The 16,977-nt window shown below is 43.7% G+C and overlaps 1 protein-coding gene across 1 annotated transcript in view; it reads left to right on the plus strand.

Annotated features, from left to right (window-relative positions):
* The first annotated feature begins 369 nt into the window (after positions 1–369).
* Positions 370–16,977, plus strand: part of TERF2 (telomeric repeat binding factor 2) — a 663,265-nt gene continuing 646,657 nt past the window's right edge. Inside the window, exon 1 of the mRNA XM_086945762.1 lies at positions 370–640. Coding sequence (XP_086801888.1) covers positions 484–640 — 157 coding nt within the window. The 5' untranslated portion in view covers positions 370–483. The remainder of the gene's footprint in view (positions 641–16,977) is intronic.

Consider the following 16,977-nt stretch of genomic DNA (forward strand, 5'->3'; position numbering starts at 1 on the left):
ATTCAACCAGTGTTCTGTGCCCAACGAGGAAAGCTCACAAGAAGCTTTACCTCAGCATAGATCACCCTCAAGCGATTTAAAAAGTTGGACAGACATGAAATGTAAATACCATACACACAAAAACAGAACAGCTAGTAGTTTTTGTTTGCCACACCGGCCTTGCATCTCAAATTGGACACCGTACCAGCAGGAACCATTTTCGCCAAACAATTAATGTATTCGATACCAACACATATTTACTGGACGCCAACAAGTCCGGTTTCAGCAGAAGACTCCTGATTTGTATGCAGCAAAAAATAAGCTATTTTAGCTTTCTTTTTACAGTTTTCTTCTATTCCATGTACGTTAGTCGAACACAGCCACACAGCGATTCGGTGTAGTAAACTGTGTAGTTCGGCGTGCCTACGTCTGCGGAGACGTTATGTTTTGGCTGACGTCACTTCCTCTCCAGGTCTCCTGCGCGGGTTTTTTTGTAGTTCTGACATGGCGGGGAGTGAGGAGGCTGTACGGGTGCAGCGGACAAACTTGGAAGAAAGGGTGGTAAACGGCTGGCTGATACAGTACTACTTCCATTGTGCGCTAGACGCCTTCAAAGCAGGGCGACACCGGGATTTCCACCAACTGCGCAACGTCCTTTCCGGTGAGGGGCGGAGCCTGGGACGGAGTTGCTGTAGTAGGCGTGGCCTAGTAGTGGAGAACACGTATTTAGTTGGGTTTATAAAACACCTACAGAGAACCGATTTAATGAATAATTGGTTGCAGTAATCGGCAGTATATTGGACTGAAGTGGTTGCAAGAAGGACCGAGAATCAGAAATAGAAAATGAAGGAATAGTGTGTTCAGTGCTGCAGGGCAGTATTGACTGTATTGAATGATTTGACCAATGAAGGTAGTGTTTAAGGGTGAAGTAGTAAAGGAGTGTTAAGTAACATCGGATGGCTCCATTCCTGAGATCTATAGTCTCCCTAATCTAGCTGTACACACATTTGGAGGTTGTTTATTGCTCTCACTTGACTGTGGCTCCCACTCAGCTAGGTGGAATTAAATATATGAACGTAGTGGTTTTCTAGGCACTTTGCCATTATTTTTTATTTTACCAGCATGACCGGTATTTTAATGTCGCAGACGGGTATACAATTTAATGAAGACCAGTCTTTTCCCCTTATCATTAAATATTTAAACCCGTGAATGTAGGAAGAAAGCGTTCAGTTGTTTTCGAGGGCTGCCTTAATGTGTCCTGACTGATTTTTATAGTAAATAAATGCAGAAATGTCATGTTAAAAATGAAAATAGACAATATTACCTGAAGCTACGTTTATATATCATGTCTCAATCAGTGAAGCTCTGTTGTAGCCTCCAGTCAAGAGGTGGAACCAATTTGCACACAACAGAGTTCTGCCTGTAGGTCATACGCTTGCTTTATGTGGTCTTGTTAGTGTTTTTTCTATTAGACATACTTTGTGATTTTCATTTTCACCTATGACGTTGCCTGTGATCAGTGCTTTAAATGGGCCAGTACTGTCCGGTACGGAGTGCCGGCCTTTTTTAATGTTGAGAGGGAGAATACCGGCACTTCTGAAGAGGAATGTAATACTTTTAATTGGAGAGTGCCTGCACTTCTCAGAAACAAGCAGGTCCTCTGGTACTTCTAGTTTTACATTTCAAGCGCTGCCTGTGATGTTACTTATGCCTGTATCCAAGTGCCATCACTTCTGTTGTAATCTGTTTATTCTAACAAAGTGCATCTGAATCCACCGTGGTAAGTGTAAATGGGTGTAGTTTGTGCTAACCTGTCCGGCAAAGGGCAAAACTCCTTGCATATATGTTAAGTATATTCAGTTTATATGGTATACTTAAAAAATGTGAATTCAGTACCATTTTGATTTCACAGCAAGAAAACTAACCCTGTGCATCTCCCAGGGACGCAGTCACGTGCTTAATATGTCCCATATTTAGAGATCTGTATATATAACTCCTGATCCAGCAGGGAAAACACATAACAGCCAAGATACATGAACACTCGTTCTGTTGCTCACCCATGGCACGATTGGTGCCCTCAAACTTATGACTTGGCATCTCTCTTTGAACCTCCATCAATGGTTTGGGGCATTGCAACCCTCCGATATGGCAAACGTACCCAGAAGATGACACCTGCTGTTGGTAGTAAGCTGATCAGACAAATGGTGAGGTCAAACTAATCTGAGGGTAGGTGAGAGGATAATTAGGAGGTGATCCCCTCTTAAGCTACACTCTGGTGCACCTGCATGTCTGGCTATAGAAAAGGTCGGTGGATAGAAGTGTAATGGCTTCTGGCAAAGGCTTAGGGCCAGTGTCAGGACTCTTTATGAATTTGTGCTGCCTCAGTAGCTTACCTAAATACTCAGTAGTCCTCAGTATTGAGATGTTGCATTTCATCTACTTATTACTCATGAAAGAAATGTAGGTTCCATAACTTCTCCTTCTGTATTACCTCATGAGCCTCATAATCCATGTTAATTAATAAGGTCCCATGTTGGTTATCTTTACGCTGTCCTCAACAATTTGTAGAAGCGATCCATGTCTGAAAGTGTGGTACGAAGAACAAAGACACTGTCGTCAGCACGAAGAGGTGGCACTTATATGCAGCCCCGCTCTATCACTTCTGGGGTGGCATTTCATCACAGTGTATGCCGCCTACCAGCACGCAAAAGCATTGTAGGGAAACTTCCTGCGATCCAGTCTGTCTCTTGTGAATATTCTAAAGGGGATGCATCTATGGTTAGATAGAGTATCCAGCAGAAAGAACGTTACAGAATGGAAGTATTTAATTGTCTCTTCGACTTTAGTCTCGAATACCAATGCAAGTATCAAACATGCTAGTATGTATTTGGCAGTCCTCTGTGTTGTCACTCTTGCTGCTCTATTCATATGACAAGAGTCACAATCAATATAGTTTAGATGTTTCCTTCCTGTTAAGTTGCTTAATATGGTCAAACCAGAGCACTTTCTATAGTCTTCTTTTTATGTTTCACTTGATCCATAACAGAAATGTACCTCCGCAGATGCGTGTACATCGTCCAGTACAATTTGTGGTAAGCGCTTCTGACACAATTGTTTATTGGCATCCGAAATCTTTCTGAAAATGCCCCCCGTGTGACCCTTGCACAACAACAGGTTTTTGTCACACCCTTCCAGCATAAGTAAAAATGCGAGGCTCCTCTTTCTGCATGCAATGGCGGCAGGATGAGGAGCATGCTAACTGCTGTCAGAGGCATGGGTAAACATTTCCATGCTATATACCGTGCACAAAAGATGAAGAGAACACAGTCCTTCTGCTCATGAGGAGCCTGCCGTTGAACGTGCTGTGCTTTAAAAGATGTGGCTATAAAGGAAATTTTACACTCATGTTGCACAGTTATTTTCTTGTTCCACATGTGGAATGGATACTACTATCCAATAACAAGTTCCAGACTTGAGACTTACTGCATAATGTTTATTTCTTCAGAAGCACCTCCGCTACCAGTTAAACCAGCTCAGTCTCTAGCTTTTTGAAGATCCTCTCTCCCACATTAAATCATTTACCAAGGGATTTCTGCATCACACTGAGCAGACTTTAGAAAACCCAATGGAAAAACCTTTGAACCATATGACAATGGGAGTGTGAATTTATCAATGTACATTATCAATTGTGGTTTTGGTGATCAGTGTACACCTTCCCTTCTGTATTGTTGCTGAATACATTTGTACCTGCATCCCTGCACCATCATGCATGTCCGCAAATAACGTTGTTCCACTCAAGAGTGTTGCTATGTTTAATACTGGGGCCAGGTGAAACTTGTGCCTAAAGTAGAGGATGACTGTATGACCTTACAGTTTGCCTAAGGGTGGGCATGTTCCTACCGGTTTTTTTTAGGTGCTTTATTGTGCTTATGGTCTGTCAGCCCTGTGGTGTAATTAATTGTTGGAGGCAACATTGCCTTAGGCACATCATATTTGAAACTTTCATTGGATCTTTAGAGTAACTACGTTGATTCAAGGCATGATTAGACAATCAGGGTGATCTAGTCATCCATTAGGTCTACATTAAATTAGGACTCCATATCAGTGGTTACTTTGACAGAGTGGTGAGGGTGCCTGTTGGACCTACATCCTCCTCTGAAGTGCACTTGTTAGTATGTTTAGAGAAATTACCTTTTGACCTAGACTATGTTTGCCTGCATTTTGCAACTACGATTTTACAACTGTGGAGTACATCTAGGACGAGGAAAAATGAATAGAAGATGCATAGGGACATGGCTGAAGAAAGGGGCGGAAAAAACGCATCTCTTCCTGCTTTGTGGTGGCGAGGGCACACAGGATGTTGACACAGGTGAACCACCCCACCTCATCACTAAACTCCAGCTGCAGGTACAGAGATGTGGTTCCAGCAACTGGGCAACAATTGGGACAGATGCAATATAAATTCTTTCTTGTGATGTTCTTCTTAGACTACATCAAGCGGATACACAATCAGCTGAAAACGTTTGAGCTAAAGAAAACGCTGAGAAGCGTGCATTTGGAATATAGACTTCTCGGCTGAACTGAAAGTGATTTTCAGGGAAAAACCTACTTTATCGAAAGGCCATAAGGAATCTTGGACAGGGAGGTGAGAGTGCAAGACTCTTAGTGAGGCTCAAACAGATCGCAAGACAAGAGCCTAGAGCCCAGAGAATCACTCGGGTGGGGGAAAATGAGATGGGGGAGTTTCAACCAAATTAAAGAAAGCAAAAGTCCAAGAGGAGATAGCAATCTGGATGTGGCGTGGGAAGACGCCCGGAGGATATCAGAAGGAAACATAGAGGTGAAAGGGATTACTTTAGACCCATAACAGCTGCCAAGAAAGCTGGTGAATACTTAGCTGGCAGGGGGAGGTGGGAAGTCCTGGAAAGTGGATGCCCAACTGAGATCTTCTCTCTCTCTCTCTCAACTTTTGCCCCATTTGACCACTAAGGTGGGAGATGGGATGAGCTCAAGGGGCACCGGTCTAGGCATTGATCCTCTCAATGTGGGTTAGTGGTAAAAAGAGTAGCGGAAAGAGAGCGGTACGGTTAATATATCTAGCTCTGCCTGATTTAACTTTACTAGTTGGGGGATGTAATAGGTTGCATGTAGTATCTTAACACCATCGCTGCTAGTGATATTTTCCTCCTGTGCTGGAATTTTCAAAAGTCCATTGAGTATGACGAGCTGGGCTCTTCATCAGCCTGGTAGGAGGCTACTTCATGACGAGCCCAGCTCGTCATGAGCCTGGAAGGGGTTATTGCAAAATTAATGGAGAAACGGTGGGACAGCCGGCGCATCCCTCATTGAGGTGCCAGGATTATTAAAGGGTGGTGTGTGGGAAAGTTTGGAAGCACAGTTATAAAGGGCAATAGTTATTTGTTGTTCACTTACATCTATTAAAGCTACAGTAGACTGGCATGCAAAATTTGAGTGAGGGTGTACTCTGCACTGGGTGTACTCGGCACAGAATGGACTGATAAGGCCAATCACCGTGGTAGGGGGAAGGATGACGAGAAGGACATGGCTACAGGCTCAAAATGCCAATAGAGGCCATAGTTTAAGGGTTTGGGAATGTAATCTTCACTAAAGTCCTCTCTTGGAATGCAAATGCCTTGAGACACAAGATTACTTGGAAGGGGGTGGAAGGTGGCTCCCATTTCCCCCTAAGGTAAGATCCAGGCCAGGTACTCCTCTAGAAGACACACTTGATAGAGATACGTTTTGGGTCCTCAGGAGAGGAAAGTATTTAACGTTGCAAATGTGGGTTGTGCATGAGGGATGGCTGTACTGGGTAAAAATATAATTTCTTGTGTCTAAGAGTAGTACAGATCACAGTGGGTGGTTTGTGAGTCATTGGAAAGTGGGGCAGTCAGGAATGTACAATCCTAAAAAACTCACTCTGTAGGATTAGTGAGATAATCCTGGAAACCTGACCTCTACCCACGACTGGGGGGTGACTTCAGCGATGTTCTATATAATGTAGTAGATGGATGGGAGGGTAGAACAGTAAAGGGTTTGAAAAAAGGCCAAGGTGCACCACGTCAACATTTAGGGGAATAAATATTTTCAGTGAGGTAAACAGTAATAATCATATCAGAGAGATTCTTCTTCATATAGTTTTGAGAGTTCTTTATTTAGTTCAGATGGTTAAAAAATATACAGGATCTACAGCCGACGCGTTTCGTCCACAAGGGACTTCTTCAGGGCAGGATAGTCAGATGGTGATGATGTCCCTGGTTTCTAGACCATAGGTGAGGAATAAGTGAGTCTACCCGGATAACTATATTAATCATCCGATAGTATCATGTATAATTAGAACTTAAATCCAATTGGATAACTGGCGTTGGAGGGTTCAACTGCCATCAAGATCGCACCAATGATATCAGGTGTTGCAATGTCTTGTGTTCAAGCCACATAGAAAGTGAGGACAATAATCCAATGGTAGTGGAACCAGGGTAGATAGGTAATGGAGACCTCCGTGTAATATTTAAATTTTTTCTTTGTATGCGGGGAAGTATAGGGAAAATTCTATTGCCAGCCAGCTCTCAATGAAGCGTGCTACTGCCTCCCCTGGTTCCTGCGTGGCTAGAGACGATAGCGTCTGTCCAGACGTCCCCCTCCGTCAAGTACCGGTACAAAGAATTTTTTTTTAAATATTACACGGAGGTCTCCATTACCTATCTATCATTGGTGCGATCTTGATGGCAGTTGAACCCTCCAACGCCAGTTATCCAATTTGGATTTAAGTTCTAATTATACATGATACTATCGGATGATTAATATAGTTATCCGGGTAGACTCACTTATTCCTCACCTATGGTCCAGAAACCAGGGACATCATCACCATCTGACTATCCTGCCCTGAAGAAGTCCCTTGTGGACGAAACGCGTCGGCTGTAGATCCTGTATATTTTTTAACCATCTGAACTAAATAAAGAACTCTCAAAACTATATGAAGAAGAATCTCTCTGATATGATTATTACTGTTTACCTCACTGAAAATATTTATTCCCCTAAATGTTGACGTGGTGCACCTTGGCCTTTTTTCAAATCTTGTTATAGTTCATGTTTGAACCTGCATTGTGACAGTGGGTGTTCTTTGAAGTGTGCACACATACTGCCCCATGTACTAGTGGGCGAGATTTTTTGGAGAATAAACTGACTAGGTGCTGTCCTTTTGGGAATCTACCACTGTTACTTTCCTTTTTTGTAGAACAGTAAAGGGGTTGTAATGAACCTGGCACGATTTGCAATTGCTGATGTGTGGCAGTTTAGTCATGATACAGACAGACATTTATTCTTAATTTTACCCTCTCAAGGATCCTTCTCCAGACCACGTGTCTCTTTACTCCCTCGCTGCAGTTCCCATGCAAAGCTAGCTCAATATCCTAACTGAAATGTCTTGGCAACAACACAAATGGCCCATGTAATCAATAGCTAACTTGCAAGACAACAGCTTCATGGAAGTCTTAAGATATTACCACTTATATCAATCTTCTTACTGATACTCCCTTCCCACCCTTCTATGGCAACTCTCTTCACTTGTATTGGCATTGCTATTCACTAGAAATGTTTGCACGTGGTAGAAAGTTTGAAATGTCATTCATGACCCAGTTGAACTCTTCTATGTTTTGCTGCAACAAGAGGAACAACTTGATCCCCTTTCACTAAAACCTCATCGCCCCAAGGCAACCCCCATTTCACCTTGCACAAAGACCTCTCTTCCAGACAACACTTGAAACTGATGCTTAAATCATATGCAGTCTGCATTTGTAGTTTGGGGGCTGTTTTATTTTTATGAAGGTATTCCAAATTTATTTTATTTATTTATTTTAAAGGTTTTATGAAGCACTGGGTAGACACGGAGGTATCAGAGCATAGTAGAGCAGGGGTTGGGCCTTGTACATCTGTGACTGCGGGATGGGTCATTTCTGCATGGTGGTTCACAGTGGAATTATGGTCTTTGATCAGATTGCCAATTTTGGTTTAGGTGGGTCAGCGCGCTTAATGTGTAGTGCAATGGAGTGAATTGCTATACTTTGGTGCTATACTTTGGTGGCCCTACTAGCTCCAGTGATAAGTATCTTTGTGAAGGATTAGCTTCTAGTGGTATTAACTCATATCCGTAGTACCTTATGCTTGGTTGAGAGATACCGCTAGGCTGTTTATTGAGGTCCTGAGGTCTGATGTTGCACTCAAGCGGTTGTGTCCTATCACTTGTCCCTGGTTACCATGTGCCTCTATTATTGGTTTATCATCTACCAGAGGTTCATCACAACATCTTTCTGCACAAGTTCACACAAGCATTTCAGTTACAGAATAGCTTCTGGGAGAAGACTTCATACGGAAGAAAACAAATGATATCACTCTTCCTTCTCCCATAGTCTTTTGTAATTTTACAGCTCCTATATTATAACTATTGCTCTTCACAGAAATTATACAGTTTTTACCCACTCTAAACAATCTTAAACACCACACTTTAGCAATTTCTTTTTTGATCATATCAACAGAATTGTAACTGTTTTCCTCCTGGACAAAGGGATTCTTCTCCCCTACCTTGCTGTTTCCATCACTGGTGTAGATGTTTTTGTGGTGGTTCTTAGAGATTGCTTTTCAGGACATAAAGGAGTGTGGCTCAATGGTTAGAGAGGCAGACCCTGATGCAGAGGTCTGGCCCGGGACCACGGTTCAATTCCCGCCTTGGCGGCTCTTGGACTCAATCTCCCCGGATCTGATAATTCTTGCCTCGGTGCCTATTCTAATCACTGGCCCCACGCTGCAATTCTGGGCAATAGCTTGCTTAGCCTCCACACCGGCCCCAACAGCGCTAAGGATGCCTGGCTTCACCCTGGGGGTGCCCAGGAGTGGACACTTCACAGGGAAAGCCAGGAGGGTTCCACAGCGGTATGAGTCTCAGCGCTAGGAAGCCGAATAGGCGACACCGCAAGGTGACCGTCTGGTGACAGTGCGCTCTATAAGTACCATGACATTTACATTATTTTTTACATTTGCAATTTACACTCCATGGAACTGTCTCATTTCTCGATTTGTGCTTTGAGGCGGGGCCGGACTGGTTCAGTAACCAGAGTGATGTTTGAGTGGCTGTTCTCTGTGGTTGTAGATTGTAAGGACTGTAAGTTCCAGCAAGCTCTAGGAGAATTGAGTGTGTCTCTGCCACCTTTGAAACTAGTTAGAAGCAGGGTCTGACTGCATAAATTGAAACAGCTTCATGGGTCTGGCATGGGTTGGGCAAATTCCGGGCCAAGGCGTGCCCGTCTGCACCCATCGGAGGTAGGAATAGCCTGAACTAGACTTTCTGAGTCCTGTGTTTTTGAAATATTGTGTTTTAGTCTAATATTTTCTTTAATTACAAAGTGAAGGAAAAGCACCCCAGAGTTCTCCTCTAATTGAAAGCCTTTAATGCAGGGCAATGAAGAATCATAATGGAAATTTTTTAAATAAAGTTATGCTTATATGTGAAGTTCTATTAGCTGAACAAAAATGGTTTAGTTAGAAAGCACTAGCATGTAATACAAACACTATATTCTTAGCTGTAAAACCTAAGTTAAATAGTATTCATCAACCAGTGAGACTAATTCAATGTAAAAATTTATGTTCAGGGCGACTGTTTTTGAAAAACGTAATCAGGGAAATATTTCCTTTGCAATCAAATAATACGGCCTGTGTCCATTTCAGAGCATAGGGAGCTTACTGACAAATTATAGTGGTTAAGGGCATGAGACAAGGCTGTATGCTGAGTCTGACTATTTTTAATGTTTTCATGAAAGATTTAGTAGGCCATTTATTGTCCTATAGTGCCTACTGTCTTATTTCAGAAGTCTTGAAAAGTGCTGTGCTTGTTGTATGCTGACGATGTGGTACTTCTTGTTTGTGCTGAATACTCCATGCATCATTTGTTACTGGCATTTAAATAGTGTTGTTTACAGAAGACGTTTGAACCTAATTTTGCAAAATGCAAATATAGTATCATTGATAGATTGTACCCAGAAAGATGCAGCTTTATAAAATGTGATAAGTTAGAGGATTCAATACTTTTTCTGTTTGGGATTGAAGTTAGAAAAGTGACTAAGGTGGTTAGCTAACAAAAAGTACTTTGCTTCAGCTGTTGATAGTAGGGATTGGTTTGTAGAGTATATCTTACTGAGCCGTCATTGAGCTAGTTCTATTCTAGGTAGAGGGTGTGGTCCATTCCTTAAGGGAATGTACTCCAATAAGGACTCCAGAATCTCTTAGCTCATGACAAAGTTACCCTTCAACTATTAAGCCTCCAGACTCGTAGTGCCCTTTCCAAACTTTCTGTCTCAGAACTCCTCTTCCTCCATTCGGATACAGATGGTCTTTGGGATTTGGTAGATAGCCGATTGGCACCGGTTGACGGTCCATAAGAGTTTGTCTCAATTAGCAACAATCAGAGCAGATGCTAGGATAAAATGATGAGGGGTTCTGGCCTCATCACCTCTTAGAACACTGTCACATGGGCAAATTATTGATGAGAAAAGAGTACAGATGGCCCAATTAATGATTGCATTACTGGGCTAAGGATCATATCTAACCAAATTCCCTTGCAAATGAAAGACCGTGCCTTTGCTCCAAGAACCTATGAGAACCCAATTCCTAAAATCTCATGGCTTCCTGACTCATAATCCTGTAGTATGTAGGAAGATTGCTAGCCTTAAGTGTTGTTTTCTGATACTTGGTGAGCACAGTGGGCTACCTACCCCAAGTCAACATAATCGGTGATATCCGTAGTCATTTCTAAACTAGAGGAGAATTTGGCGTCTGAGATGAAGGAACTGATCTGCACAATTTATGATCTCTCAGACAAACGTGGGATGCTGCCTGCATTCAACAGTTCAAGATCCCTTCGCATTCACAGACAGTACTGCATAGGTAGAAGCCTTATAATTATCACTTACTCCTAAGCAGCACAGCATGTGCTGTAGTAATGAAGCTTCCTGCATCAAAGAAGGGGGCATTACAGTGAATATCAGTGCAAGTAGTCCTCATTTACAGAACACCACATGAAGTAAGGTGAAGAGGAAGATTTACCACAGACCGATAAGTTAGCAGTGTTGACACAGCATTAAGAATAGCATCAATTGTAATAGCTCATCTTCAATATATTGTTCAGTTCTGGAGTCTACCGCTGGACATTATAAAATATTCAGATCATCAGAAACGGGGCAATTATATTATTCCAAATTTCAAAACAGTGTCAACAGACTGAAAATAATGTCATGTTTATGAATAGCCCATAAAGACAAAGAATATGTTCGGGATCTCCCACACCTTTATTGCTATCAGCATAACAGAAAACACTAGTGAGGGACTCACTTTTCCACCTACAAATGGCTGGGCACTGTCATATCCCAGAGAAGCAGATAATTTGCTCTCTAACTCTATATTTGGTTGGCTCCCTTTAAAACAGATGGCATTTGACTGGGGAGGAGGTTGGGGCCCTGTGCTTACATTAGGTGGGTGCTGGTCATCTACTCTGCTTGCTACAGTGTGGCAAAAGCCAACAAGGTTATCATTGTAGCAGATCTTTAGGAACAGCAAAGAGCTCAGCTTCCTGATTGATGTAGACATTAACACAACACCTACAATCAACACTGTAGCAACACAGCATGTCAACCCACTAGCCACCCTTAAAAATCAAAAACTGAGTTCGTGTGCTTGTCTCAGCCCGGCTTGCTTGAATCCAGTGGCAAAGTGAGCAAGGGACTCACGTCTGAGCATACCCTGCCACACTTATGGCGGCCAAAAGCGGTACGAAAGGGGGTGGTGATGGACGGAGCATCTGAATCAATCAAACACTCACATCCAGTCAAAAGATCTGGGTTTAATCTAATTGACTGGGTGTGAGTGTTTGACGTGGGTATGCTCAGACGTGAGTCCCTTGCTCACTTTGCCACTGGATTCAAGCAAGCCGGGCTGAAGTTGGCTGGAATGCCAGAAACCGGTCCTCGGAAGCTTGTTTCCGGTCCAGGGAAGACATGGCTTGGCAGTTCGGGCTGGACTGTTCCCATGAGGCACAGAGTCAGACTGATTTGCATATAGCCATGTCTGAACTGGGGTGGCAGAGTGGGCTAAAGAACGGTGATGGATTAAACCCAGATCTTTTGACTGGGTGTGAGTTTTTGATAGATTCAGATGCTCCGTCCATCACCACCCCCCTTGGTGTAGACAAAAACAACAAAGGTGACATGGTACTTAGCCTGTATGCCATGTCAGAGCAGCACTACCTAAGGTTTAGATAAGTCACCCATCTAGCAGGCATTACAAGCCCTAAGCCGGGGTGCACCATATCACAGATGTGGGCATATCTGTGTCGGTAGATATGCCCCTACAATATTTAAGTCTATTCTTAATATTGTAAGTGCCAGGGAAGCCATAAAGAGTACATGGTTTGGAAACTTGAGAGCTTGAGTTCCCCAACACCATGATGGTTTCACTGAACTCAGGGGTGTTTGGTACCAAACAACTTCTCTTAATAAACCCACACCAATGAAACTACAAAGAAACCTGGGGTTCTAAGCATCAAAGAGACAGTCATGTACTCCAAGGGACTCACTATAGATAGAAAGGAATAGTTCTTTTTCTTTTCCTCTTAATGTGAGTGTTCTCCCCTTTTTTTCTTACCTCTTTAGAGCGTGGCCTCCCTTACCCTGAGCTTGGTCCAGGCGAGGTGAGGTAATATCCCCTGTCAGTACGGGTGAGTAAGGAACTTTGGCGGTCCTTTTCAGAATTACTGATCTATATTGATTAATATCCAATGTACTTATACCACCTTTGCATCCCTTTTTTTAGGTGATTGATACACCAGCTGACATGGAGGAATAGGAATACATATGCTTTATGTTGTCACTTTATTTGTTTCCTTTATGATTTTTTGATTGTGGTTCACACTAGCAGTTGCAAAAGATTTTCTAAGAACAGAGGCCCTGAAGAAAGCCTAGGGAGTTATCCCCCTGATTGGCAGAAACATGTCGGCCCCTAAGCAGTTATTTGTTTTCACTGCGTTTTTGCACTGTTCTGGTTTTTAAACAGAAAGAGGCTCACAGCTATTAAAGTTGCCTTACTGTTTGTTATCTATTTTAATCTTCACTTTCTATACACATTCCTTCTTTGCACTGCACTTGGTCCCATTTAGTGATCCCACGCATGGTCTACAAGTGATTGTGGGCTTGACCCTAGTCCTATCAGGTGGATCTGGAAGCAGTCTCAATGATCTAGAGACACTCCAGTCCAACCTTTAGATGACCAGATGGGAAAATAAGATCACTAACAAGATTTTGATGGGAATCCATCTCTGGATCTTGGGTCTCACCTACGTTTGCTGGTGTTTGGATGCGTTGGATTATTAACTCTATATAAGACCTATTGGTTACTCTACTCAGTACGTTAGTGACTTTTGAATTCTATAGGTTTTGGAGTACATGACTGTCTCTTTGATGCTTAGACCCCCAGGTTTCTTTGTAGTTTCATTATGTTAATTAGGGGATGATAGCCTGGGCAGGTCTTAAAACTCCCTTAGACCCTCCACCCCTCGTTTATGTAAATATAAACCCACACCAATGCCAGTGTTGTATCTATTAAAGCGTACTCAAGAGAGCACCTCTGAAAAACTACCAACCCTGTTGTGGTCTCTGACTAGCTTTAGGCAGCCTGCCACCACCAGACAGGTTTCTGGGCATCTGAGTCAAGAGCCCATGCTTTCTGAGGCCAGAAAAAAAGCACCTCCTTGGCAGAGGTGTCACCCTACCTCCCCCAGGATGAGCACAGTGCCCGAGAGAGGCTTCAAAGGCCTTGCTGTCTTTGTAATGCAAGCCCCATCCTCTGCTGCTAGCAGCAGATGGCAGTCTCTAGTTCTAACCGCCACTTTTAGTGGTAGAACCGGTTGGAAAAACCAAGATAAAACAGCAATGTGCCCCCCCCCCCTTGCCAACTCCACCCCTCAGATGCTGGAGGCGAAGTTAAGCACATTTTTTAGTGCCCACCATCTTGAAGAGGGTTGGGCTTATCCAGTCAGGACTAGGGCAATGGCCTTATGGAGGATGGCGTAATAGTGGGTGTATACACCACAGGTAAGGATTGGTCCCTACCTGTTACTCTGCTGATAAGACCTTAAATTTAGTATTTAGGTGGCTCCTCTAGACGCTGAGATCCGATCTACGATGACCTAACAGGGCTCAAAAAAACACTCGCCTGCTCGCATTTGCGAGCCAGATTTAATTAGGGAAAGCTATTTTTAGGCCCTACTCGCAGGAAGACAAACAGAATTTTGACCTCTGTCTCAGAAATCAAAGCAAATGGGACAAGATAGCAAGATTTAAAGGCACCTTTATTGCTCACAAAGTGAATGAGCAATAAAAATGCCTTTTAATCTTGTTAACTTGTCACATTTGCTAACAGAGGTCAAGCGCATTACAGTTAGGTTGAGTAGATTTTTTAAGTTACTAGACCTGTAGGTCTAGTAATTTTTTAGCCTTGCCTAAGAAGCCTGGACACAGAAGAGCCGCATCAGCATGAGAGAAGGACCAGTGACTGACTCTATGCCAGCTCAGCTGGCGTGTCTGCCTCCTTTTTCCTCTGCTACAAAAGCACGACTCGTGTCCGCCCCCCCTGTGTGCTCACTCCACCGAGGGGCATAATTGGTCTAGGGCCCACGAGGCTCAGGGGGCATCTTAGTGTTAGAGCCACGAGAGGCTCTTAAGTGCCGCATTTGTTCAGAGCCCTGAAAGGCTCAACGGGGGCAATTAGTTGTTTAGAGCCCACGAGAGGCTCAGGGCCCATTTCTTGTCGAGTCCCCCGAGAGGGACTCCACCAGTTTTGGGGGCATTCTCCTTCAGAGCCACGAGGCTCCCCGCCCGCATTATTGTTTACGAGCCCTGAGAGGCTCTGGAGTGCCACAGTGTTTGTTTAGAGCCCACGAGGCACTTGGGGGCCATTTGTTGATTACGAGTCCCCAGAAGGGGGACTCCAATGTCAGGTGACATTCTGTTTGGTTCTTGAGCCCACGAGTCTCCCACGTGGCCCCATTATCTCCAGCTGCCCAGCACTTAGTGGGCAGCTGCTACGTGTAGGCCCCCCTGACATTGGGACACAGGGTGTGCTAGCCCCAACAAGGCCAGAGGGCCTAGGGACTGCCACAGGTGGTGGCTTATGTAAGTTTTGCGCAATTGTATTTTCCTTCCTTACACCTCTGAATGTGTTGTTTATGCATCATGTGTTCTCCTGTGCTGCACCTCTGAATGTGTTTTGATGCGTCATGTGCCTTGTTCTTACACCGCTGAATGTATGTTTTATGCATCATGTGTTTTCCTTCCCTACACCTCTGAATGTGTTGTGATGCATCATGTGTAATATGTTCATGCTTATACCCCTACAGGTATTGTGATACTTAGGTGGTTGTTCTTGCTAGTACAGGTGGTGCTAGTGAGGTCCTGGTTCCCTGCGTGACCTGTTCCTAAGGTGGTTAGGGTTGCGTAGGTTGTACTTAACCTTTACCAGTAGTTACTGGTTGTGTGCTCTATTTTTATATTTTGTGCTACAGTAATTTTATATTCTATGTTCTAAGTGCTAATTCTACCCAGTGCTAAGTTCTAAAGGTGCCTATTCCTGACAGTGGTCCAAGTGGCCCTGTCTTGTACATATCCCCTGTAAATTCTGCCCGTGGCTGTTGGCACATTGTAAAGTATGTGTTTTATCTAATGTGTTTTGGTATAATACAAAGGCTATTTTTATATATAACCTTGTGTGGAGTTTCCTTTGTGGTGGGCCTTGGGTGTTGTTGCTGGGTGCGCGCGCAAACACTTAACCTACATAGCCTCCAAGTTTAGCCTTGTTGCTCGCGCCACGTTACCTAGAGGGTGAGCAGGGGTTATCTTGGTGTGTAACTCCCTTGCCCTGACTTAGGAGTGGTGGCCTCTGACTGACTTTGGCGCAAGCCCTGGCCAGCCAGAGATCCCATTTCTAACATGTATTTTTCTGGCCAGCACCTGGCCAAACCGATTCCCCCCCACCCCATTGAATTACATTGGGCTCCAGACGCTGTGTTAGAATTTTGCAACTGGCTGCCCCTGAGCCACTAAGGGTGTTAGTTTGGTTCTGCCTTGGCCCCCCCCACTTTACGTACCTTAACTCCAGGAGATTGACCCCTGACACCACTTTACTCACCTGTGAGCAGCACAACTCCGAGTACCCCCATCTACGCTAGTAAACATTGGGCTCCCGACCTCAAATTTGACCTCTATACCGGGCCGCCCCAGTGCTGCTGGTGGTGCACTCTTGGAACTAATTTGAACCCTGACTGGTGTTGACCAAAGACCTTGAAGACTGGATCTGTAAATCGAGTAATTACTTGCAAAAACAGCATTCTTTGTTTTCCTCCCATAGGTTAACATTGCAAAGCTCGAAAATTGCACCGTGTCCACTTTTTAAAGTATTAAGTATTTTTCCTGGAAAACGTAATTACCTTTTTTGCGAATATCTTGCGTTTTTTAAAGTAAATCTTGAAAGAAGCTTGTTTTTCTCAAATTGGTGTAGATCTCCTTTTTGAGTCGTGTCATTTATTTATCAATGGGTGTATAACAAATGTCTTACACTCCTCTGAGTTAGGCCTAAGGCTGCTCGCCCACAGTAAGACAAATGGCGCACTTTGGGACTACATTGTGCCCTGTACACATCTGGGGAATCTCTGGGCTCTGTGCATGGTATAACCACTTAGAGGTATACCATATACAGAGTTAGCTTCCTGCATTCCTGCTTCGTAGCTCTGCGCCCTATTCTCTGCAAAGCAACACATAACAATCCCACTCGCTACTGTGCCTACCCCTACCAAGCAAATCACTTGAACATCAGATCAAACTTGAACATACATCAGAAAAACGTGAAGATTAAAACACAATTCCCCCTTCCTTATGGGTGCCCATA

This window comes from Lissotriton vulgaris, chromosome 12 (genome assembly GCF_964263255.1).
Source record: "Lissotriton vulgaris chromosome 12, aLisVul1.2, whole genome shotgun sequence".
Classification (NCBI taxonomy): domain Eukaryota; kingdom Metazoa; phylum Chordata; class Amphibia; order Caudata; family Salamandridae; genus Lissotriton; species Lissotriton vulgaris.